Below are 15,136 nucleotides of genomic sequence, written 5' to 3' on the forward strand. Positions count from 1 at the left end.
CCAGCTCCCACCCGGCCCCAGGACGGGGACTGGCTGGCTCAGGGGGGCAGGGAATGGGGCAGGGGCCTGTCCCCTCTGGGGGGCGCCGGCTCCCCCCGGCCCCAGGGCGGGGACTGGCTGGGTTGAGGGGGCAGAGATTGGCTGGCTCAGGGGCGCCGGGGAATGGGACACATGGCGGGTGCAGCTGTGACACTTGGGCTCTCACCCCAGGTTCAGACACTGGACAAAGCAGCCCCTGCCCACCACCTCCCTTCTGCAGCATGGCCCCCCCACCCCCCACAGGGGCACCCCACCTCCCCTGGGGGAGCGTCCGGGCGCCGGGCAGAAACGAGAGGCGAGGCAGGGGTGGAGGGGAGAGGGGTTTATTGCCACATGGGATGGGGGGAGGGAATCACAGCTTGGGGGGTAAGAAACCAGGGCCCCCAGCCCCCCCCCCATTCTGTTCAGCCCCGGAGTTGGGGTGGGGGGATCGCTGATCTAACCTGGATCAGAGACTAGCGTTAATAACACAGTGGGCTCAGCCCAGCCTGGGAGAGCAAAGGCAAAGCGGGTGGGAGGGGCACCCCACAAGTTAATGCCCCAAGGGAGGGAGGCAGGATCCCTGCTCCTGACCTCCCCGGGGCGGGGCAGGGAGAGGAAATGCGCTGGCGGTGGGGAGGGTTTAGTGTGTAGTGCCGGGGGGGGGCGGCGATCCAGCGGCGGGATGGGGGGGATGGGCTCTAGCGCTGGGGGGGGCTCTAATGGCACGATGAGGGGGAAGGATTCATGTTGCAGGCGACTTTATAAATATATCTCCGTTTACGAGACTCTATATTGCACGTTACTCAGTTTAGAGGCATCACTGGGGGGGGGGGGGTTCTAGGCCTGGCTTCCAGGCGGGTTTTTTAGGGGGAGGGGAGAGCTGAGCCCTGCACATGGGTTTCCAGCAGCCATTGCTAGGGCTCCGTCGGCATGGCGACCATCTCAGGGATCCAGCAGCCTGTGGGAGGGTCTGTCAACCACTGCAGGGCACTGTTGTCATGTTAACTGTTGCTAGGCTCCATCAACCATCACTGGGATCTGTTGCCATGCCAACCGTCACTAGGCTCCATTCTCACATCAACTCTTGCTCAGCTCCATCAGCCATCAATGGGCTCCGTCACCGTGTCAACTGTTGCTAGGCTCCATCAACCATCACTGGGCTCTGTCACCGTGTCAACTGTTGCTAGGCTCCATCAACCATCACTGGGCTCCGTCACCGTGTCAACTGTTGCTAGGCTCCATCAACCGTCACTGGGCTTCGTCACTGTGTCAACTGTTGCTAGGCTCCATCAACCGTCACTGGGCTCCATTGTCATGCCAACCATCACCGGGCTCTGTTACCGTGTCAACTGTTGCTGGGCACCATCAACCATCACTGGGCTCCGTCACCATGTCAACTGTTACTAGGCTCCATCAACCATCACCGGGCTCTGTTACCGTGTCAACTGTTGCTGGGCACCATCAACCATCACTGGGCTCCGTCACCATGTCAACTGTTACTAGGCTCCATCAACCATCACTGGGCTCTGTCACCATGTCAACTGTTGCTACGCTCCATCAACCATCACTGGGCTCTGTCACCATGTCAACTGTTGCTAGGCTCCATCAACAATCACTGGGCTCCATTGTCAAGCCAACCATCACTGGGCCCTGGCACTGTGTTAACTGTTGCTAGGTTCCATCAACCATCACTGCGCTCTGTCGCCATGACAACCATCACTGGGCTCCATCACCATGTCAACTGTTGCTAGGCTTCATCAATCATCACTGGGCTCTGTCATCGTGTCAAGAGTTGCTATGGTCCATCAACTATCAGTGGGTTCCATCGCCATGCCAACCCTCACCAGGCTCTGTATCCATGTCAACTGTTGCTAGGCTACATCAACCATCACTGGACTCCGTTGCCATGTCAACTGTTGCTAGGTTCCATCAACCATCACTGGGCTCCATCATCATGTCAACCATCTGGGGCCTGGCACCATGTCAATTGTTGCTAGGCTCCGTCAACCATCACTGGGCTCTGTTGCATCACTAGGTTCCATCGCCATGCCGACCGTTGCTCAGCTCTATCGACCATCGCTAGGGCTTGCCAAGCGGGTGGGGGGGGTCACGTCTCCTAGGGGAGTTCCTCTAGGGGGCCAGGAACGGGTTGGGGAGGGATGAGAAACAAGGCTCAGAAAGTGCTTCTGCAGGGCCAGGAAGTGGGGGGGGGAGTATCCCCCTGCCCCCCAGCTCCCTAGATATCCGCCTCCAGCAGGTACTGCTCGGTGTAGCCCTTGGCCAGCTCCAGCCGCAGGCCGGCCCGGCAGAACTCGGCCAGCTCCCCCCAGAGGCCGGGCTCCAGGAAGAGCTGGCACATGACGTTGCCCCGCAGGGCGGGCAGGCGGGCCCGCAGGTGGTGCAGCAGCTGGCTCTTGAGCTGGGCGGGGTGGCGGCCGAAGGCGTCGATGTTGAGGTAGACCCAGTCCTCGCCCAGCGGGATGGGGAAGGGCTGGGTGCAGAGGGAGGCGGCCGTGGGCCGGGCCTTGCAATCCACCACCCAGTGCAGCTGCTTCTGCTGCAGCAGGGCCAGGTTGGGCTCGCTGGGCTTGTAGGGCTGCCAGTCCTGGATGATGGTGCGGTTGGGCAGGACCTCGCTCTGGAAGGCCGGGCTCAGCACCAGGCCCCGCACCTCGCCCGGCTCCAGCGCCTCCGTGGGCAGCGGCTGGAAGCCGCCCGCCCGCAGCTGGGCCACGGCCGTGTCCAGCCGGGCCAGCAGCTCCGCCGCGTTGAACCGCACCAGCAGGATGCCCTGGGGGAGAGACGCAGGTGAGCCAGCTGGGGGCCACGGGGACCTCCCTGCTGGGGACACGGGCCGGCTCCGGGGGGCGGGGAATGGGGCAGGGGCCTGTCCCCTCTGGGGGGCGCCGGCTCCCACCCGGCCCCAGGGCAGGGACTGGCTGGCTCAGGGGCGGGAATGGGGCAGGGCCTGTCCCCTCTGCGGGGCGCTGGCTCCCACCCGGCCCCAGGGCGGGGACTGGCTGGCGCAGTGGGGCGGGGAATGGGGCAGGGGCCCGTCCTCTCTGGGGGGCGCCGGCTCCCCCCGGCCCCAGGGCGGGGACTGGCTGGCTCAGGGGACTGGCTGGCTCAGGGGGGCAGGGAATGGGGCAGGGGCCTGTCCCCTCTGGGGCGCTGCTCCCAACCGGCCCCAGGGCAGGGACTGGCTGGCTCAGGGGGGCAGGGAATGGGGCAGGGCCCTGTCCCCTCTGGGGGGGCGCCGGCTCCCACCCGGCCCCAGGGCAGGGACTGGCTGGCTCAGGGGGGCAGGGAATGGGGCAGGGGCCTGTCCCCTCTGGGGGGCGCCGGCTCCCACCCGGCCCCAGGGCGGGGACTGGCTGGCTCAGGGGGGCGGGGAATGGGGCAGGGGCCTGTCCCCTCCGGGGCGCCGGCTCCCACCCTGCCCCAGGGCGGGGACTGGCTGGCTGAGGGGTGCAGGGAATGGGGCTGGGGCCTGTCCCCTCTGGGGGGCACCGGCTCCCACCCGGCCCCAGGGCAGGGACTGGCTGGCTCAGGGGGGCAGGGAATGGGGCAGGGGCCTGTCCCCTCTAGGACAGAGAACCCAGGATTCCTGCCTCCTGCTCTCACCCACCAGACCCCACTCTGCTCCCAGAGCCGGGCAGAGAACCCAGGAGTCCTGGCTCCCCCTCCACACCCCTCGTGGCTGCTGCTCCATTTTGTCCCCGGTATCACATGACACGACTGATTTCCACTAATTGAACTAACCCCGCCCGCCCCCGCCAGGCACTGCTCAGGCGGCTCACGTGGCCAGGGAAAATGGGTCAGCAGCCACGACCTTCCCGGGAGCCAGATACCAGGGTGATGGGCAGCCTGACCCTGGGCGGAGAGGCCTGGCAGCCCGGAGCTGACCGATCAGCCGCCAACCGCAGCCGACTCCAGTCCGGGGACGGGAAGGGCCCCGGGGCCAGCGGGAGTAGCCAGGCCAAGCCAGAGACTCCCCCGGCCCAGGCAGCAGAGATCCCCCCAATCCCACCCCCACACAGGGGCTGCCGGACCCCCACAGCTCCCCCTGCTCTGGGAGGAACTACTCAGTGCTTCTGCCCTGTGTTCCCGCTGGGCTCTCCAACCCTGAGCCCTCGGGGGGTCCGTTCCCTGTCTCCCCCCTTTTCCCATCACCTCCCCAGGCTTCCAAGGGTGGGCCCCAGAGCCAGGCCCATTGGGTTCTGTGCCCGGTTCTAGAACCCCTGGGTTCTGTGCCTGAGGCCCCTGGGTTCTGTGCCTGGTTCTGGGACTCCTGGGTTCTGTGCCTGGTTCTAGAACCCCTGGGTTCTGTGCCTGAGGCCCCTGGGTTCTGTGCCCGGTTCTAGAACCCCTGGGTTCTGTGCCCGGTTCCGGGGGGCCCTGGGTTCTGTGCCTGGGACCTTTTCCCAGCTGTGTGTGACCTCAGGCAAGCCACTGGGCCTCAGTTTCCCCGTCAGTGGGGAGGATGGTTCTTCACCTAGTCAGCGGGTCTCTCGCTGTGTGGGGGTTTGTGGTGCCCAGAACAAAGGGGCCCCGAACTCAGTCCCCCCTCCTCCCTCCTCTACCATAATGCACTTAATATCCCCTCCTCCTGCGTCTACCTGCTTGGTGATCAGCCGGTATTTCTTGAAGTCCTTGGGGCCCAGCTTGTCGTCCCGCGTCAGCCGCGACACCTTGACCCCGGGGTGCTGCTCCTTGACCAGCTCGGTGCAGAACCGCTGCAGGACGCCGGCCACGCCCTTGCCCCGCTCCCAGGGCGCCACACGCAGCCCCTCCACCAGCGCCGTCTCCCCGGCATCCACCACGCAGACTGACTGCAGCCCGATCTGGGGAGGAAAGGGGGGTGGAGGGGGGAACAGCGGGTTAGCACCGGGCAGGCGGGAACGGAACCACCACTGGAATTAATGAGGGGGGGGAGCCGGTTAGCACCGGGCGGGAACGGAACCACCACTGGCATTAACGAGGGGGGGCAGGTTAGCACCGGCCAGGCGGGAACGGAACCACCACTGGCATTAACGAGGGGGGGCAGGTTAGCACCGGCCGGGTGGGAACGGAACCACCACTGGAATTAACGAGGCGGGGGGCAGCGGGTTAGCACAGGCCGGGCGGGAACGGAACCACCGCTGGAATTAACGAGGGGGGGAGCAGATTAGCACCGGGCGGGAACGGAACCACCGCTGGAATTAACGCGCTGGGTGGGAACGAACCCCACCTGGAATTAACGCAGGGGGGGAGCAGATTAGCACCGGACGGAAAAACCACCTGGAATTATTAGGGGGGCGGGCAGCACCGGCCGGGGGTGGAAACGGAACCACCGCTTGAAAGGGGGAGCAGATTAGCACCGGGAGGGAACGGAACCACCGCTGGAATTAACGAGGGGGGGCAGGTTAGCACCGGCTGGGTGGGAACGGAACCACCGCTGGAATTAACGAGGGGGGGCGGCGGGTTAGCTCCGGCCGGGCGGGAACGGACCCGCCACTGGAATTAACAAGACTTAAATCCCTGAGACTTGCCCGGTTTCAGTATTGTAACTTCTCTTCACCGTTTGCCAGATTGGAATTCAAATTTCATTTTACACCCCTGTCATAAACAGTTAGTTAAGGGTTAAGGTTTTTTTTCTACCTGTAAAGGGTTAACAAGCAGTACCTGCGGACACCTGACCAGAGGACCAATGAGGGACAAGATATTTTCAAATCCCTGTGGAGGGAAGTTTTTTTTCTCCTGTTCTTTGTTTTCTTAGAGAGTCTCTCTTGGGAGTTGAGGGAGTCCAGACATCTTAATCAAGTCCTCCCAGGTTTCTGCAATAAATTCTTCTATTCAAGCTAGTGAGTATTAGCAAGGAACTAATATTCTTATAGTTTTATTTCTGTATTTGCAATTCTGTGTTTTGCTATAGAATTTCTTTAATTCTGTACTGTTATTGCTTTTACTGAGAAAGAAAGGAGGGGGATTCTCTCCAGAGATTGATAAGTTTAGACCCTGTGTATTATTCCATCTTGGTTACAGAGACAGTGACTTTCTTTTTAGTCTTTAATAAATCTTTTCTGTTAAGAACTTGGTTGATCTTTCCTTGGGTGGATTCTCAGGGAAAGGGGAGGAGGGAAGCATCCCTCTGTAGTTGGATCCCGGTATCTCTCCTGGGAAAAGGGAGGGGGGAGGAAGCAGGGGGGAATGGTTTATTTCTCCTAGGTGTAAGAACTCCATGGATTTGGGGCTCTTGGGATCCCCAAGGATTTTGGGGAAGGACTGTGTCCCAATACACGTACATTATTGGGTGGTGGCAGCTTTTACCAGATCTAAACTAGGATTTTAGTTTAGGAAAGTCCATGCAGGTCCCCATCTTGGAACCCAACAGCTCCAAGTGGGGGTGAGACCTATGACAACCCCTCACTCCACTTTGTAAGCTTACTGCAACCTTCATTTCTGCAAACCCTGCTTATCTTGTTAGCTTAGTTTAGATGTGTGACTGAGGTATGGATGGACGATGGAATCAACCTCCAGCCCCAGCCTGTCCTGATGAAACAGAGTTCAAACCCCACCGGCTGAAGCTGCAGACAAGAGCCCTAACAAAGTAAGCAGAGTCCACCTGTAGTGAGGCGGCCTGGCTCCCGGCCACACCTGAGAGGGCCGAGCCAGAACAGCCGCCGCCGCAGTGGGCGGAGCCACTGCCGCCTGTCCCCCCCCCCCGGAAGTCAAGGGGGTGGGCCAGGAAGTATAAAGGCCCGGCCCCAGCACTCAGTTGCTGCCTGGCGGCCGGAGAGGACAGACGCTGCTGCCCGAGCTCCTGCTGGACCGAGCCTGCCCCGAGCCCGGTACCCCAAGGCGGGCTGGCTGAGCCTGCCCCGAGCCCGGTACCCCGAGGCGGGCTGGCCGAGCCTTCCCCGAGGCGGGCTGGCCGAGGCGGGCTGGCCGAGCCTGCCCCGAGCCCGGTACCCCGAGGCGGGCTGGCCGAGCGTCCCCCTGACCTGAGTCCTGAGGAGCAGCCCGACCTAGCCAGCGCCCAGCGCCCTGAGGAGCGCATGGTGTGGGACCCCGGTGCGGACACCAGCGATGAGCAGGTACCCATGGAGGGGGAGCTGGGAAGTAGCCCGGGGGTAGCCGACCCCAGTCTGGCTACCGCAGATTTTGAGCTGATGTCGGTGTGTTGCGGTCAGGACCCCACCGACACAGCAGCAGACTGACTGCCGCTGCTAGGGCCCCGGGCTGGGACACAGTGGAGTGGGTGGGCCTGTGTCCCCCCTGCCACCCCATCCACGGGTGGCAGTCTCCCCCTCACCCCAGCGCTCAGGCATAGAAGTCTGGACTTCCCTGTTGTGTGTTTGCTCAGCTCCTGCCTGAGGGTCTGAGTCCCTGAACTGTTTGTTTTGCTCAGTCACTGCCTGAAGGTCTGAGTCCCTGAACTACTCCTTGTTGCCCTGCCCTGCCCTAGGGCTTGGGCTTTACTGACTGGTTGTTTGCTCAGTCACTGCCTGAAGGTCTGAGCCCTTGAACTACTCCTTGTTGCCCTGCCCTGCCCTAGGGCTTGGGCTTTAGAGACTGAGCTGTGTACTTAGCCTTGCCTAGTGAGGCGGCCTGGCTCCCGGCCGCACCTGAGAGGCCCGAGCCCCACACCGGACCGTCTACACCACCCTAAACAGAAAAGGTGCAATAGAAGGAAGATCAAAGCCAGGTCCCCGGCTGAAAGTCGCCTACAATTGCCGGGTGATCAGTCACCAAACCCAGAGGCAGCGGGACACAGCAAGACCTAGAGACTCTGGATTCAAACTAAACCTACAAAAAGGACGGGTGAGAGGGGAGACTTTGGAGGGTAATGTTCTGCTGCCAACATGGAAGGGCATCGGTGCCGGCCCAGCAGAGACCCAGCCCGTCCTTGTGCCCGGCTTTCCTGGCCAGTTACCGCCACAAGCCACGAACCCAAGCTGCAAACTCAAGCCACGAACTCAAGCTGTGTCCAGGACTGGGAACTATGCAGCAGCCGCAAAACAGCTGGTGTGTGTGCATGTGTATAGGTATTAGGTATTCGTTACTGGTCATAAATCAAATTGTGTTACCATAATAAATGGGGCGTCTCTGTCTTGCCCCCTAAAACGACCCTGTGTCGTTTCCTCTGCATAACAGGGGCTTGGCGCGTTTCTCTCAGCTCCGGCGCCCGCCCGAGCACGGCCTGACCAAAACCCCAACAGAAGGGGACCAGGCGAGGCCCCCGGCGCCAGCTCCTGACCCAAAACGCACGATTGACGAAGCCCGTTGCTTCACCGCTGCACAGCCGCCTGCACCGCAAACGGCCAGACCGCAGGGTGCGTTAAGGTCCCCGTGAGCGGTGGTCCCCCGTTTGAATGGTTAGCGCAGCGGTTCTCAGCCAGGGGGGGTTCGCCGGGGGTGCAGCCACCCGGGGAATATCTGCCTAGTTTTACAAGAGGCTGCAGAACAAACACGAGCGAAGTCAGGCCGAACTAAAGTTTCCCGCAGACAGCGAGTGGCTTGGGCGGCTCTGTGTACGATACTCGGAGATGTGAGCCCAGCAGTTCTATTCCAGCTGATTTATTTGGTAATTCTATGGTAACCAGGAGGAGATCGGCCATTTTCCAGTCATTTTGGTGGCTGATTTTTGTGGTTTTGAATGAGGGGTAGCTTGGGGGTGCACAGGACAATCTGACCCCTGAAAGGGGGCCGGAGCCACCCCATGCGACTGCACCTTGGGCTGGAAAAGGAACTGCAGGACAAATGGAAAAGCCAGTTAAAATGGATGATTTAAATCAATCCCCCCCCGCCCCGTGCCTTGCATCGGGAGGGTGTGAGCAGAGCCCGGCATGACGGGGCACCGGGAGGGTGTGAGCAGAGCCCGGCATGACGGGGCACCGGGAGGGTGTGAGCAGAGCCCGGCATGACGGGGCATCGGGGGGGTGTGAGCAGAGCCCGGCATGACGGGGCACCGGGCGGGTGTGAGCAGAGCCCGGCGTGACGGGGCACCGGGCGGGTGTGAGCAGAGCCCGGCGTGACGGGGCACCGGGCGGGTGTGAGCAGAGCCCGGCGTGACGGGGCACCGGGCGGGTGTGAGCAGAGCCCGGCGTGACGGGGCACCGGGCGGGTGTGAGCAGAGCCCGGCGTGACGGGGCATCGGGAGGGTGTGAGCAGAGCCCGGCGTGACGGGGCATCGGGTGGGTGTGAGCAGAGCCCGGCATGACAGGGGCACCGGGCGGGTGTGAGCAGAGCCCGGCATGACAGGGGCACCGGGCGGGTGTGAGCAGAGCCCGGCGTGACGGGGCACCGGGCGGGTGTGAGCAGAGCCCGGCATGACAGGGGCACCGGGCGGGTGTGAGCAGAGCCCGGCGTGACGGGGCACCGGGCGGGTGTGAGCAGAGCCCGGCGTGACGGGGCACCGGGCGGGTGTGAGCAGAGCCCGGCATGACGGGGCATCGGGCGGGTGTGAGCGGAGCCCGGCGTGACGGGGCATCGGGCGGGTGTGAGCAGAGCCCGGCATGACAGGGGACCCTGATCTCAGGGAGGGGGGGTGGCACCTGCACAACAGAGGCCTGGGGGGTGATGAGTCATCCCTTAATTACAGCCTGATTAAGCCACAAGCAGGGATGACTCATTCCTGCGCCAGGCTCCAGCCAATCCACCAGCCAGCGGCTGGGCTGGCGATGCCCAGGGCAGGTATAAAGGCCTCACTGACGACAGGGCCCTGGGAGTCTCTCCTGCCTGCAGGTGGTAACAGGCCCACGGGCTGTATCCTGCGCCAGGCTGGCTCCCGGCTCTGCTCCCAGCCCAGCCCTCATTCCTGACCTTGCTCCTGCTGCTCCAACCACTAGGCCTGACCCTCCCAGGCTTGGTTTCTGACAGAGCCCTGATCTCACTCGTGCACCGGGCTGGGCCAGGCTTTTAGGCATTACCAGGCTATATATGACCAGAGGATGAATTTCAGCCTATTCCCCCCAGTCACAGGATTCAGCCACCTCTGGGGCGGGGCGGACGGTTACCCAGGGACCCGTCGCCTGGCACTGAAATGCAGCCACCTCTGGGGCGGGATGGCCAGTTACCCGGGGACCCCTCGCCCAGCGCTGAGCCGCAGCCACCTCTGGGGCGGGGCGGCCGGTGACCCAGGGACCCTTCGCCCGGCGCTGAGATGCAGCCACCTCTGGGGCGGGGCGGCCGGTTACCCAGGGACCCCTCGCCCGGCGCTGAGCCGCAGCCACCTCTGGGGCGGGGCGGCTGGTTACCCAGGGACCCCTCGCCCGGCGCTGAGCCGCAGCCACCTCTGGGGCAGGGCGGCTGGTTTTCCAGGGACCCCTGGCCTGGAGCTGAGATGCAGCCACCTCTGGGGTGGGGCGGACGGTTACCCAGGGACCCCTCGCCCGGCGCTGAGATGCAGCCACCTCTGGGGCGGGACAGCCAGTTACCCGGGGACCCCTCGCCCGGCGCTGAGCTGCAGCCACCTCTGGGGCAGGGCGGACGGTTACCCGGGGACCCGGCACTGAGACGCAGCCACCTCTGTGGTGTAGCAAGGGGGGGGGGTATATGGTGGACTCCTGGAGCCATTACAAGAATTTGTCATTTGGTCGGGTCCCATCGGACAGCTCCGAACCTGAACCACCCCCCACCCCCAGGTAATTCTGCCTGGACAGACGTCACATGGCTCCCAGCCCGGGCCCCCATTGGCCGAGCATTGAGTGCAAACGCACATTCGCTCCTGGGTCACCCATTTCCGGGGGCTCGAGGCCGGAGCTGAAGCCAGGTGGGTCCTGCACCCGGATCAGCCAGGGTCGACTCAGGTTTCTCACGGTTCAGGGGCTGGGCTGGCTGGAGGTAAGACCTGAACCTGGGGCAGGGAGCGGGGTTCACGGGTGATGCGCCCATCTCTGGCTCTGACACCCGTGTGATGCGGATCTATAACAGCCAGGGACACGGGTCGATCCCGCCGGAGCTCAAAGCAGGTCAGAGCGGGGAGCCCGCCGGGAGCTGAGAAATGGGGCAGGGGGAGGGGCAGTGCTGGGGGAGGTGCTGGGATGCAGACAGCCGGGGGCGGTTATTGCAAGCTACAGGGTGAGGGGGGGTGGCAGGAATACAGACTCCACATGCAGCCACCTCTGCGTGGAGAGCGGGGGCTATTTCTATAGGGACCTCTCACCCAGCAGTGCAATGCAGCCACCTCTGGGGTGGGGCGGCTGGTTACCCAGGGACCCCTCGCCCGGCGCTGAGATGCAGCCACCTCTGGGGTGGGGTGGCCGGTGACATGGGGATTCCTCGCCCAGCGCTGAGATGCAGCCACCTCTGGGGTGGGGCACCCAGTTACCCAGGGACCCCTCGCCCGGCGCTGAGATGCAGCCACCTCTGGGGTGGGGTGGCCAGTGACACGGGGATTCCTCGCCCAGCGCTGAGATGCAGCCACCTCTGGGGCGGAGCGGCTGGTGACACGGGGATTCCTCGCCCAGCGCTGAGATGCAGCCACCTCTGGGGCGGAGCGGCTGGTGACACAGGGACCCCTTGCCTGGTGCTGAGATGCGGGGCGGGGCGGCTGGTTACCCAGGGACCCCTCGCCCGGCGCTGAGATGCAGCCACCTCTGGGGCGGGGCGGCCGGTTACCCAGGGACCCCTCGCCCGGCGCTGAGATGCAGCCACCTCTGGGGCGGGGCGGCCGGTTACCCAGGGACCCCTCGCCCGGCGCTGAGATGCAGCCACCTCTGGGGCGGGGCGGCTGGTTACCCAGGGACCCCTCGCCCGGCGCTGAGATGCAGCCACCTCTGTGGAGTAGCACCTGGGGTCTTTATATATGGGGGACTCCCAACCCGGCTCACTCAGCCCCAGCTGCTTCCCTCTGCCGGGTCCGACGTCTCACTCACCACTACTCCGTTTTTCTTGGCCAGCACCACGGTGCGGTTGGGCTCGCGGATCCAGGCATGGTAGCGGCTGGGGAGATAATCCAGGCCCCCGTAGATGCCCTTCGACATGGCCAGGATCTCCTCAAACTCCTTCTCCGTCGCCACCACGAACTGCAGCTGCGGGTCGCTGCTCAGCCCCGGCTCCAACTTCATGCCGCCTGGCTAGCGGGGCTGCGAAGCGAGAGCAAAGGCATGAAACCGCCGCGGGCAGGGGACATCCCCGGACATCCACACACACCAGGGCTGGTATCCTGCTTGCTTGCACAGCTAGAGCTTTCCTTATAGTTTAAGTATTTGGTTTATTGTAATAGGTTTATAGATTAATATTAAAGTAAGTTTGGCTGGAATGCAAGAGACCTACAGGCCATATCCTGTATGTTAAGCTACGGCAAAGTTAGCATATCTAGATTAAGACTTTTTACCCAGAAAGCATCCTGTTACCATCATGTTAATTAATTATTATTTAATATTATTAATTTAATTAAATGAATACATTAAGTTCCCATATTATCCAGATTAATATTATCAATACACCCTAAATCAGGGTACAGGCTGGCGAGCCAGGCAGGAGTCTCGAGGTGCGTGTGACAGGAATTGTCAGGGATTGCCTGAGACTCTCACCTGAGACAAACGGTTAAAGTTACAGATTAACTTTAGGGTTAATCTACAGTTAGAGACTGTGTCTTACTCTTAAAAACACAGAAGCCTCATTTCATGTGGCTGCGACTTGTATTTCTGGTTCTGTATTGTGGTTTTGACTTAAAGTTGTCACTTACAGGTTTTGAATTTAATCTTGCAAGATAAAAGGTAAGAATATAAAGTAACCGTGTTATTAAGTAGAGTGTTGTTATTTAATGTGATACGCGTGTTTAAGGGGCTTTGTTGGAGGTTGAGGTTGTAACGAATGGTACCAGTAAGATATACACAGTGGCATCAGGCCCGATGACCCACACTAGGGTGGCGGGGGAGTCGATAAACCTCTGTATTAATTGTCGCCAAGAGGCGACAATAACTCAGAACTTGTATCGTTCTTCAGTCTGCACCTCTGATCCGTCTGCCTCAGTTTCCCAGCTGCTTGGCAGGTCCCGACAGAGGGACAAGACCTCTCGATCAGCAACGAGCCATCGAGGGAAGAGAGGAAACGTGCCCCCACCCTTCTATCACTTATTTGGGACTTATCGAACTAGGTGTAAAACCAGTTTGGGGTATTTTTTCCCGTTGTTTCTGTGGAGTGGAGGGACGAGTAAAGCCGCAGAGTGTTCGTGATAGTTTATTACATAAGCTAGTGAAGCCTTAGAATTCAAATGAGTTCCATGTTACGGGTCAAGGGAAGTGGAGCAAGGGCGAGAGCGAAGTCTGTTGGAGTTACCCGCCGTCCGGCTTTAGAAAACTTTGCCAGAAAAGACGTTCGGGAACATGGAGGAGGTTCAGCACAGCTGAGGAAGAGCGGGATGATCTCTACGCACTGTAACCCCCGGGGTTTTGTGAGCGACGTATTTGATGTAGAAATGAAGCAGGGGAAAAAGAAAAGAAAGGCTAAACTGGAGAAGGAAATAGCGTTTGCATGTCTGCTCGTAGCTGATAGTTCGCTGGGAAAGAAATTCAATCAAAATGAGAGTTCCTCAGGAAAGCCCAGCCAAGTGTGGATGCCAGCTTAAAACCGCTGGACAGCTATAAACCAGCCCGCGGCCGGCTGTTAGAAAGAACCAGAGAGTTGAAAAAGTTAAGAGCTGTATCAGAGGAGGTAAAGAATCGGTTCCCATCCCTGGTGGCACGGCGGAACCGACGGAGACAAAAAACCTGCAGCGAGTTAGCTCAGGCTGATACGGTACCTGTAGGAGCGGAGTTGGAGCTGGAGTCTGGGGAGAGTCAGGAGAGGAAGTTAGCGGTGCAGGAGATACCAGCTGTCTGCAGATGCAAAAAGTAAGTCTCAGAGTGTAGGCGGCTGGTTACCCAGGGACCCCTCGCCCGGCGCAGAGAGGCAGTGAGAGGAAGTGAAGATTAATTTTGTGTCCAAGTGAGGTTTGATGGGGGACACGCTGGGGTGCAGAGTGATGGGCGGCTGGGTGTCGTCAGCCACAGCTCCCCCTACTGTCCCAGCCCTGGGGGTCCCCCCAGCTCTGCCGGGGCCCCTCACTCCCGACCCACAGCCCCTGGTAGCCCAGCCCTGGGCTCCCCCCACTTGGAGCAGGCGTCTCCCCTGAGCGGACGCTGCCTGGCCAGGTTGGGGGGTCTCTGGTTTCACCGCGCCGGGAGCTGGTCATTAATATTAACGGGAACCCGAGGCGGCCATGCGAGATGGAAACGTCTGGCCCGGGAACCCGACCCGCTGCCCCCCTGAAATATTCATCCTAGCCCCCTAAGTACAGAGTCTTGGGGGGGCAGGGCCCACGGCCATTCTGGTGCACCCCCCTCCAGCCATCCCCCCACCCCTGTCTCCCTCTGTCCCCACCCGTCTCTGTTCTGCCTGGGCGTGGCCGGGGCCCGGCGCTGGTCCCTGCCCTACCCCGGGTTCGAGCCCCGGTCACCATGGGGCAGTTGTGCCTAGATGCCCAGGGGCGGCTGGAGACCCGGGGGGGGGGCCTGACACGGGTGGGGCAGCTGTGGGGCAGGGGCAGCTGCCTTGTCCCATTTCTGGGACCTCCCTCCCCCCCAGGCTGGCACCGCCCGCTCCATTGGTCCCCTTGTCACGGACAGACGGGGCGGGCCAGTTCCCCTCCCACACCCCAGCCCGGGCCCATCCCCCTGGCATCTGGCGCCTGCGATCCCAGGGCTCCATGGAAAAACTCCTTCCCACCCAGCTCCCCCCTCAAATGCCTGGCCCCACCGAATCCCCATACGCCCACCCGGCCCATAGACACCCCTGCATCTGGGCCTGCCCATCTCGGGTGGGGGATACAGAGGTGGCCAGGCCCGTGAGGCTGAACTGGGGTGGGGGGAGGGAAGGGGTACCAGGCTGGACGGCCCTATGGCAAAGGAATGGGGGTACCCAATCTGTGCCCTTATTCTCCTGGCCTTCCTCTTAGGGTCACACGGGGGGATGGGGGGGCTGGGAAGATGCTGTGACCCCCCCCAATCCCTGCCTCCCCCCCCACCGGTTCAGTTTTGGAGGAGTCGGCGTGTGGCATCTCTCACCTCCGTCTGCGTCACGTTCTCAGCACCCGGCTAAAAACAGACCGTGTTAATCTACTGGGGGGGGGGCGGAGATGGGGGGGCAG

At 61.8% G+C, this 15,136-nt stretch overlaps 1 protein-coding gene across 2 annotated transcripts; it reads right to left on the reverse strand.

Moving 5' to 3' along the window:
• Positions 1-357: 357 nt before the first annotated feature.
• NAT16 (N-acetyltransferase 16 (putative)) lies at positions 358-14,013 on the reverse strand. 2 transcript variants are annotated; one of them, XM_039499781.1, is made up of 4 exons: positions 13,751-14,013; positions 11,880-12,089; positions 4,641-4,865; positions 358-2,812 (listed from the first exon to the last, which is right to left on the reverse strand). In XM_039499781.1, the coding sequence occupies exons 2-4, from the start codon at positions 12,069-12,071 to the stop codon at positions 2,258-2,260; spliced, it is 972 nt and encodes a 323-aa protein (XP_039355715.1). In that variant the 5' UTR covers positions 12,072-12,089; positions 13,751-14,013; the 3' UTR covers positions 358-2,257. The 2 variants fall into 2 exon arrangements, with proteins under 2 accessions (XP_039355715.1, XP_039355716.1); XM_039499782.1 differs by lacking the exon at positions 13,751-14,013 and adding an exon at positions 13,196-13,254.
• Positions 14,014-15,136: the final 1,123 nt, after the last annotated feature.

Source organism: Mauremys reevesii, linkage group 14 (genome assembly GCF_016161935.1).
Source record: "Mauremys reevesii isolate NIE-2019 linkage group 14, ASM1616193v1, whole genome shotgun sequence".
Lineage (NCBI taxonomy): Eukaryota > Metazoa > Chordata > Testudines > Geoemydidae > Mauremys > Mauremys reevesii.